The sequence below is a fragment of the Sander lucioperca genome, chromosome 22 (assembly GCF_008315115.2).
Source record: "Sander lucioperca isolate FBNREF2018 chromosome 22, SLUC_FBN_1.2, whole genome shotgun sequence".
NCBI classification, from domain to species: Eukaryota; Metazoa; Chordata; class Actinopteri; order Perciformes; family Percidae; genus Sander; species Sander lucioperca.
This window is the reverse complement of record NC_050194.1, coordinates 15968541-15979266: the sequence shown is the minus strand read 5'-3', so window position 1 is coordinate 15979266 and position 10726 is coordinate 15968541. Positions and strand designations below refer to the sequence as shown.

The window sequence follows — 10726 nt, the reverse complement described above, 5'->3', positions numbered from 1 at the left end:
CATCTGTCCTCCCCTAACTCCTTACTGCTGACTCTTTTTCCACTGACCCCGCCACCTCTCTCATCCACTCTCCTCTAATCCTGCCCTTATGTCTTCACTTTGTCCTTTGGCTGTCTGAAGTCCTGCAAGTTGAGAAAGTGGTTTGGATGACTCCTCTCACTCCGGGTCTCGTCTGTCCTCTTTTTCGTTGCTTCTGCCTCTGCTGCTAAATCAACATGTCACCTACTTTGAGAGGACAGATTACATCATGTGAGGCTTTTCTCCCTAAATCACTCCGACATTCTCTTCTAATTTCTTCAACACCAGCTTAAACATTGTCTCTCCCAAAACATTAACTTAAAACCATCAACAAATACATACCAGTATAACAAAACCATCAACAAATACATACCAGTATAACTCCATTTGTTCCCTTCCCGAAATTTTCAGCTCTACTAAGACTTAATTTGGCTTTCCCACAACACAATTTTAACATTGAATTTTTAAGTTCATTCTTGATCTTTGAAACAGCTGCTGACACAACAATCTCAAGTTAAGGTTTCATAGCTGTATTGGATCTTTTGATGATATCACATGATTTGCACGATTTTAAACAATTAATTGAATTAAGCGTAAAAAAAATACTTTTTTAAATGTCTTGTTTTTTTCCGACCAACACTCCATAACCCAAGTAAATTCAGCTTATAATGATGTAAAATAGAGAAAAGCAGCAAATATTATCGATTGAGAAGCAACTAGGGATTTTTTAGCATTTTTGCTTAAAATAATTACTTAGCAGATTAATCGATAATCACAATAGTAACTGATTATTTTACTGTCAATTGCCTAATCTACTATATGTATTAATTCATATTGTAAAAAATATGTATAAAAAAATACATATATATATATATATACAGAGTTTGGTCTAGACCTGATCTGTAAAGTGTCTCGAGATAACTCTTGTTATGATTTGATACTATAAATAAAATTGAATTGAATATATATATATACATATATAGGCTATATGGGCAGTTATGGAAATGTAGATTTTTATACAGTATATACTTTTATATTTATTTTACGATACATTATTTATACTCATCCTTGCAAAAATATGGAAATTAGACATTTCTGTTAAAACTGGGCAAACTCATCATGTGTGATCGAAAGCTCCAGCACAGCCACTAAATGGACCTTGAGGTGAGATTGTTAATGTCAATATGATTCTTTAATGCAGCTGATAAGTTATAGTAAGCCTCAAGGGCCTTTCAGATCAAAGGCGGTAATGACACCACTGCGCTCTAAAACCCATTGATTCCATGGCTAGCGCCGCGCCAGAATGGCGTTTCGAGCTGCATGCTGAACCCAGCAGCAACCGCAGCACAAACTGCATTTGGTCTGAAAGGCCTTGCACTGATTAAGAGGAAACTAGTAGTTTATAGTTGCGGCTGTGAAACACACAACAGAGACAGATTCATTAGATAATGGCTTTATATTCCTGTTACACTAATGCATTAGACAGATAATTGGATTTTTGATTAAAAACACACATCCAAGATACAGCAAACCACAAAAAATGAAAAGAAAGTAGCATATTAGTCGAGCAGAGTCCTAACAACACATAATGTCATTTGGTTATTGTGAAGCAATTATACCATTTTAAAGTTTTCATTAAAAAACATCATTTAGTTTGGTGATCTGGTGTCGATTCACATCCCTGAAAATGTCAAATGTCAAGTTTTTTTCCTGTTTAACCTTAAAGGTGTACTATGAGTTCCTGCATGGTTTCAGTGCGATTTCATTTTTGTCTCAAATCGTAGGCATCTCTCCTTGATCCGCTAGCTGCCTGCTCCCTGAATACACTGTTAAAAAGTCCGGTCTCGGGAGACAACACAGGGGTCGTAAACGTCAAACAAACACTAGGGACACAGGCTGTGCACCAAAATACAACAAACTACATTCCAGCCAATCACCGACAAGATGGTTGGGGGAGGGAGTGGGGGTTAGTGACAGTTACGGCGCTTTTCCATTACATGGTTTTTTGGTTTTCCATTACGAAAAAAAGTACCTGGTACCTTCTGACAGGTACTTTTTTTAGTACCACCTCAGTCAAGGTTCCAAGTGACCTGAGCCGATACCAAAAGGTGATGTGAAAGCGACAGAGGGGGGTGTCCTGAACAAACCCGCCATTTTTAAATAGTTTAGCCAGTTGTGTTTTTTTTTGCTGCCTCCAGCTTCATTTGAAACAAAATGTGTCTTCTGGCTGTGGCAACAACAACACACCTTCGATGTTCTGTGTGTGTGTCGCGTTAGGTCACGGCAGTTTACTGCGGCACCGCTATGATGACCAGCCACGCTGAGGCGGTGCTAAAATCTGCAATGGGAAACGGACGCACAGTGTGTCGAGTCGAGGCGAGGCGAGTTGAGCAGGTACCATGTAATGGAAAAACGCCATTATACAGTTAGTCATGACAGTTACGGAAACATGGGGGGGGGGGGCGAGCTTGCTCTGTTCTGTTTGGTATTTACTTGGAACGTCAACAGAAGTGACGTCATGCAGGAACTCATAGTGCACCTTTAAATCTCTTTTACATCATATCAAGTATACAGCGTTTAATTATTGCACAAAACTCCATGGAAGTTTTACAGGTACATAGACAGTTAAAGTAAATTAAAATACCCCCTGTTACATTTTATTATCATAGCATCAGAAGGAGTCTCCTAATCAGAAAGCATTAATGGATTAGGTTTTGATCTCAAAGTCTTTCACACTCCAGCTACCTTGATTACTTCTCATAAACATATATACTACGAACATTTGTTCTTAGAGCAGCAAATAAAAATATTTTTATAAACATATATTATGTTTGCTTGTTAACACTTTCTTCTCTACTCCCTGAGAAACTAAAACACTTGAAAGGAAATGTCCAGCTCTTATACAGCATAATGATGTTTTTTAAAGGGGCTGTACTCGATATTCAGAACATTAATATAGCAGTAAACAACTATTTGCTATGTAAAAATACTGTATATGAAGTCCCTCTGTGTGTGTTGTAATCAGAGCTTCTCTGTTCTTCTTGCATGTGAGTGCCTTGTGTGTTGAAGAGTTGTGGATCAGTCTGTGAGAGCCATGTGGAGGCAATCCCAAACCACTTTTTTCAGAATATCGACTACAGCCCCTTTAAGGCTAGAATTATTTCATCAATTAACAAGCTTATTATCTGTTTTAATGCTTTAGCACCCAAACATTCTTACTGTAATGGCAAAGATGTTCAGTATATGGATAAAAAAAAAAAATATGAATCCAAATATACACTCAATTATTTATACTACCTCTGGCTTAAAGTTACCAGACAGTCAGTGTTTACTTATGTATCTACTAACATGGAAACCTTAAACAGGCTGCAAAAATCAACAAATGCACAGTATACATGCCCCATTAGAATCTGAATTTAAAAACAGGATGGACAAAAAAACATAATACTTCACAATTTCCTGAATATAAACAAACATAAATGTAGCTGTAAACCATCTCAATGAATACAAATGCTCTTCCTTATTGATGTTTTAAAATATATTTTCCAGTCCCTGTCATGGATTCAGTCATTTACGCAGAATGAGGTTACATGTTGAGTTAGGTATGCACTATATACTAGTATAAGTGGCTCATCATCACTCACTCACAGTCACAACACTGTGATTTATTGGTAATACATTCAAACATAAAGAAGACTTTTTAGAGACTATAAATCCTCCTCAACCTAAACAGCCTTTTATCAATAGTAATATTTACTGGGAGTTCTAATAGGGTACAAGTATAGTAAGTGCTAGCTAATAATTACACAAATACAATTGGTACTTTGCATCACACTTTTTTTTCATTGTTTCAGAGACAGTGTGTAATGTTGGGCCAAAGTGCAGGTGTATGGCTACAACGTTCCCTTTGGATCTCATGCTGGTGTAGATTACCGTTGTATAATCAAGCCCTAGATTAGGTATCAGTAATGAGTGGTGGGGAGAGCACAGTTACTGTGCAAGAGTCTTTGTCACCTTATCCCTGTTCTATGTCGCCCTTGTCCCTGCCTGACACGACATGTGTGGTCTTTTGTCCCAGGTAATGCTACCGTACAACACTTGATCCTGCACGTGTGTCCATAAACCTATTAATTAAGATGGCAATATGCTTTTATACCAGGCTAGCACTAAAGGAACAGTTCGACATTTTGGGAATTGCGCTTATTCCTTTTTGCGGCGAGTTAGATGAGAAGACCGATTACACTCTCTCGTCTGTACAATACAGTAAATATGCTGCATGCTGATATCTTAGCATGAAGAACAAGGAGAATCAGCAAGCCTGGCTCTATCCAAACGTAAAAGTCTGCCTTTGTGTGCCTATAAAACAAACTCACATTACCATGTTATCTGTCATTTGTTTAATCCATATAAAAAGTGTAAAAATTACAATTAACTGTTTTATGAGGGGTTATGTGGTGGACCTTTTTTTGGACAGTTGCAGTGACTTCTTGAGTCTCAACTAGTTGCCTGGCAACTGCTCCTGGCCAAGAAGGCGATTCGAATAGATGCACACTATTTGGCGACATCTTTACAGGTACCAAGTGTGGCTGGAGTAGAATCATGCATATCCTGCTGGATTGGGGTTGGTGCTCCTTTGTCCCCCTTATTCACTGTCTCTTTCACTTACTCACACTCTCTCACACACACACACACACACACACACACACACACACACACACACACACACACACACACACACACATTTCATCTCTCCTCCATAATTTTCTTCAGGCAGTCCACTATGTCCTCGCCGCTGACCCAAGGAACTATGTTTGCCTTGAACATGGCTGCCTGGGATTGCTGCATCTCCAGCAGCAGCCTGTGCATGGGAAAGTCCCTCCTGGGGAAGGCTGTGTCCCGGGGCCCCAGAGCCAGAGAGGGACAAATATCATTGGCCCCATCTCCGATATAGAATACCCTCTGGAAGGGAGCACCACCACGCTCCTTTTGTCGGCCCACCAGATATTCCCGAAGGATCACCTGCTTGCATAGGTTGTCAGGACAACGGCAGCACGAGTGGGAGTGGAAAGGGAGCAGCACAAGACGGCCAGTCACATCAAAACTTGCCGGGTTTGTGAAAATCTTCCGGAAAAGGTGACGCACCCCAGCACGCTCCAGCCACGTCTCGATGACGTACATGTTGGCGTCGGAGACCACCGCCAGCTCAAAGTCCTGCTCGTGGCTCTGCAGATACTGAAAGAGGTACAGGAGGCCAGGTGTGGGTGGGATCTTCTCCACCGCTGAATGGATGGAGTCCTCAGACACGCCCTGCTCCGCCATATAAACCAAGACCTTCTGCATGTACTCGTTGTAGTGCCCCTCCCTGTAGCTGTTTCTCAGCCATTCAGGAAGCTGTTGCCCTGGTAGAGCACGCACCACAGCATCATCACTGTTCTCATTGATGATGGTTTCATCAAAGTCGAACAACACCAAAAAGCGCTGATGCTGTGGTGCTGCATGGGTTAGGTTTGGTGGAGCTGTCATCTTTGGTGTACGGAGGAAACGGTGAGTGGTCCCTCTCTAAGAGAAAGAGATGTGGGGAATGAAAAAAAATGTTTCTTTTTCTTTGTCAAGGACAACAGATCCTGAGGAGCACTCTACTGTTTTATAACACCCTACTCTTAAAATAAAAATGTCATGGCAGGATGCCAAATACATCATGACATCACCCTGTGACCAGGTTTAATTAAACATGCAGCCCCGAACCACACTGGGCTCAGGAAACATAAACATACTCTTAATTAGGCTTTAAGCTGTAGGGGAAACATATGTTTACATGAGGAAAGGAAGGGAGAAGAGTTTAAATTAAACAACACATAAACAGGATGTTCATCCCACTTCACTTGCATGAAGAGAGCTGTTACGTCACAGCATACCTTTACCATAAATGGAACAAATATGACAAACGAGCAGTGGTGAGGCATTAAAAAAGTAAATCTACTCAAGTACTGTTCAATTACATGACTACTTTTGATGTATTTACATTTACATGCTATTTTACATTTCACATTTAACATTTCAGAGAACATATATATATATATATATATACAGTGAGGAAAATAAGTATTTGAACACCCTGCTATTTTGCAAGTTCTCCCACTTAGAAATCATGGAGGGGTCTGAAATTGTCATCGTAGGTGCATGTCCACTGTGAGAGACATAATCTAAAAAAAAAAATCCAGAAATCACAATATATGATTTTTTAACTATTTATTTGTATGATACAGCTGCAAATAAGTATTTGAACACCTGTCTATCAGCTAGAATTCTGACCCTCAAAGACCTGTTAGTCTGCCTTTTAAAATGTCCACCTCCACTCCATTTATTATCCTAAATTAGATGCCCCTGTTTGAGGTCGTTAGCTGCATAAAGACACCTGTCCACCCCATACAATCAGTAAGAATCCAACTACTAACATGGCCAAGACCAAAGAGCTGTCCAAAGACACTAGAGACAAAATTGTACACCTCCACAAGGCTGTAAAGGGCTACGGGGAAATTGCCAAGCAGCTTGGTGAAAAAAGGTCCACTGTTGGAGCAATCATTAGAAAATGGAAGAAGCTAAACATGACTGTCAATCTCCCTCGGACTGGGGCTCCATGCAAGATCTCACCTCGTGGGATCTCAATGATCCTAAGAAAGGTGAGAAATCAGCCCAGAACTACACGGGAGGAGCTGGTCAATGACCTGAAAAGAGCTGGGACCACCGTTTCCAAGGTTACTGTTGGTAATACACTAAGACGTCATGGTTTGAAATCATGCATGGCACGGAAGGTTCCCCTGCTTAAACCAGCACATGTCAAGGCCCGTCTTTTTTTTGTTTGCCAATGACCATTTGGATGATCCAGAGGAGTCATGGGAGAACGTCATGTGGTCAGATGAGACCAAAATAGAACTTTTTGGTCATAATTCCACTAACCGTGTTTGGAGGAAGAAGAATGATGAGTACCATCCCAAGAACACCATCCCTACTGTGAAGCATGGGGGTGGTAGCATCATGCTTTGGGGGTGTTTTTCTGCACATGGGACAGGGCGACTGCACTGTATTAAGGAGAGGATGACCGGGGCCATGTATTGCGAGATTTTGGGGAACAACCTCCTTCCCTCAGTTAGAGCATTGAAGATGGGTTGAGGCTGGGTCTTCCAACATGACAATGACCCGAAGCACACAGCCAGGATAACCAAGGAGTGGCTCTGTAAGAAGCATATCAAGGTTCTGGCGTGGCCTAGCCAGTCTCCAGACCTAAACCCAATAGAGAATCTTTGGAGGGAGCTCAAACTCCGTGTTTCTCAGCGACAGCCCAGAAACCTGACTGATCTAGAGAAGATCTGTGTGGAGGAGTGGGCCAAAATCCCTCCTGCAGTGTGTGCAAACCTGGTGAAAAACTACAGGAAACGTTTGACCTCTGTAATTGCAAACAAAGGCTACTGTACCAAATATTAACATTGATTTTCTCAGGTGTTCAAATACTTATTTGCAGCTGTATCATACAAATAAATAGTTAAAAAATCATATATTGTGATTTCTGGATTTTTTTTTTAGATTATGTCTCTCACAGTGGACATGCACCTACGATGACAATTTCAGACCCCTCCATGATTTCTAAGTGGGAGAACTTGCAAAATAGCAGGGTGTTCAAATACTTATTTTCCTCACTGTATATATATACATTATGGCTCCGCGCCAGCGACAGCCGTGGTCGGAGGCATAATGTTATGTTTTTTTGCCCTTAATTCGAGAATTCCAACGCTAATTATGACAACATTTGACACAAATGTCTAATAGGATAAAATGATGAAGTGATGACATTTTATGTCTAAAAGGTGTCAACTTCACTTTGACATCATAATGCTCTGCAAAAACACTTGTTCTGGCCATTATTCAACGCCATAACTCAGGAACAGAAGGGGAGACCTTTGGTCAGATACTGAATAGATTACACTAATCTTGAAAGTGTGATTGTATAGGCCTAAATCTTCTGTGCTGCGGCGTTGAAGATGTGTGTGAAGCATCCATGTTTTGCCAAAAAATACACTTAATACATTTAACAATTTAAACAATTGCTTCAAAGTCTTCCCTATATTATATGAGTCTGAACAGACATGGATGTAAACTGCAACTTGACTGGTTGGCGGAGGCATACAACCATGAGGCGGTAATTCTAGTTGACATCTGTTTAACCATATAAACATTACTATGCCACAAAATTAGTAACTTTGGCATGAACAAACTTGCAAATACTAGAAAACAGAGGTAAAAAACCAAAATGCAATGACTGCACTCCGGCTAGTCAAGTCTAGCTGGTAAGATAGTTTCCTATGTTGATGGTCCAACATAAGTTTGTTGTGCCAAATAGATAAGGCAGTAACTAAATCTAATCATAATGGAGAAAACAAGTAACACCAGATTAGCTATTCCTGCTAAAAGGTAGTTCAGCAGGCAGCTAGCCTTAAAAGAGTAGTATTTGAGCTATCTTCAGAGGAATTCACGTGATTTGAATTGGTTAAGTTACCTTGAAATCACATGTTTAAATGTATTTAATTATAAATTAAATTAGATTTTATGAAGCCAGCTCATTAGGTAAAATGGACAAGAAAGCTAAAGAAGATAGTCTGGCTAAGAGCCTTCTTCTTCTGTAGTTATACTGCTTTCTGCCTTTGCAAAACAGTATATCATTTGGAGATTAAGATTTCCTACAAAACGCATGATTATCCTGTAAAATATGATGTAGTCTATTGTTATAGATTATACTACCTAACTGTATATAAAGTATTTAAAATGAACTCAACCAGCTACAACATGCTATTGCTATTTACACATCTGTAATTAGCATTAGTAATAACAGTATAATAATTAGTATACCATTATTATAATAATAATAATTCTGCATAATGAGTACTCTGCTGTTGATGCTTAAGTATATATACTTATGATAAGTCAAGGGTCGGAGTACTTCTTCCACCACTAGAAACAAGTTGTACGGGACTGACAAAGAGTAAAAATCAATAATAATTGAGAAGGGACATATCACTGCACCACATGCTCCGACAATGTTAAGATTAGGATTTAAGGTCATGTGCCATAATAGGATATCTTGCACAACCTTTGCATGCAAACTATATAAATCAACACACCTTTGTAGAAGAACAGAACAGAGAGTGAAACTTGATGCCAAATAAGCGAATTGACCAAAACCCATTTGAATAAACCACACAACCAAACGGCATCTATATATTTAAAATTGTATATTAGATAAGTTATATGATATATATGTATTTGAATTAATACATTTCTTGGTTTGCAGGGAAGCTTGTCCTGACAGGACATGATGAAATGCATGCATACCATGACAATGTCAGTTCATTGACAATGTGATAATATCAGACAAGCTGGTGCTCAGTAATGCAAACGTCCTGTAAGCTGCAGTTTGGCTGCACCGACGCATTGTGCTGGCCAAGTGACCGTACGCATGGTCTCCCTCAGCAGCTATATTATTAATAGGGCATACTTACACACTAAGCTATCTAATTTTAACCCGTAGCAGCTATTCCTGTGTGAGAGGTTACAATTGAAAGTCATTAGCGCGGCTCTGTCAGGAGTCGTTAGGTTGGGTGTAACGTTATGTCCGAGCGGCAAAGATTAATTCTAACAGTAAAATCACAAAAACAGAAGAAAATGTGCCGAATAAGACAGAAAATCAGGCCTACCGGCGGTGGTCATATGAGCGAGATGGTAGACTTGGTGCCCGGCTCCGGCGACTGCATCCCAGTGACACGACAAGATTTTTTTTAAAGGAGACTCCCACAGCAGCACGCAGAGGGTATTCCCATTTAAAGCCACTGTGTCAAGCAAGCGTAAACACAGGGCTTCCGACGTAACCTTTCAAATTAAAAGCCCAAGAGAGTAACATTATTTTAATTAATTAATTAATTAATTAATTATTTTTATTATTTATGTTTAAGAAATAGCCGAATTTGACAGAAACAACACATGCCATTGGACATCCATAGCCATACTCCACTTTCATTGAATTTGTTGCAGCAATGGTCACTGCTGCCTAAGATATATACACTCCCTGGCTATGCCCACTTTCGGTGGTGGGAAATAGACCTAGGCTTTGACGTAGGCTACACTTACTCAAGTAATAGGCAACTTAATCACAATATTCAGGTACTTGTACTTTACTTGAGTATTTCCATTTTATGCTAATTTATACTTCTACCTTCTACCCTCTATACTTTTTCATTTTTTACTCCACTACATGTATTTGTATTATCAGTTACTAGTTACTTTGCAGATTCTGATTATCAACATAAAATATAAATCAACTAATGGATTAGGCTATGTATTATGCCACCCGGCAGTATAAAAAGTAGTTGAAATTAGCTTCACCTGCACCAGCTGCAACATTAAAGTGATGAACACAGTAATTATAATCAAATGACATAATATCTGAAAAGGGCCATTCTGCAAAATGACAAGTTTTTTACTTTTGGTACTTTAAGTATATTTTGAGGCCAATAATTTGCACTGTATTGCTACTTTCACTCAAGTAAAGATCAAAGTATTTATTTTACCATTGGCCACGTTAGAAGGTAGGCTACATCTATACAATCCAGCTCTGGCACATATTCTACCTTTACAAAGCTTTTAATGGCCAGTTGCTGTT

At 39.5% G+C, this 10726-nt stretch overlaps 1 protein-coding gene across 1 annotated transcript; it reads right to left on the bottom strand.

Annotated features, from left to right (window-relative positions):
* Positions 1–2453: 2453 nt before the first annotated feature.
* On the bottom strand, positions 2454–9891 carry LOC116061189 (probable phosphatase phospho1). The gene is made up of 2 exons (XM_031315162.2): positions 9765–9891; positions 2454–5577 (listed from the first exon to the last, which is right to left on the bottom strand). Exon 2 carries the CDS (start codon positions 5539–5541, stop codon positions 4762–4764), a length of 780 nt encoding a protein of 259 aa, XP_031171022.1. The 5' UTR covers positions 5542–5577; positions 9765–9891; the 3' UTR covers positions 2454–4761.
* Positions 9892–10726: the final 835 nt, after the last annotated feature.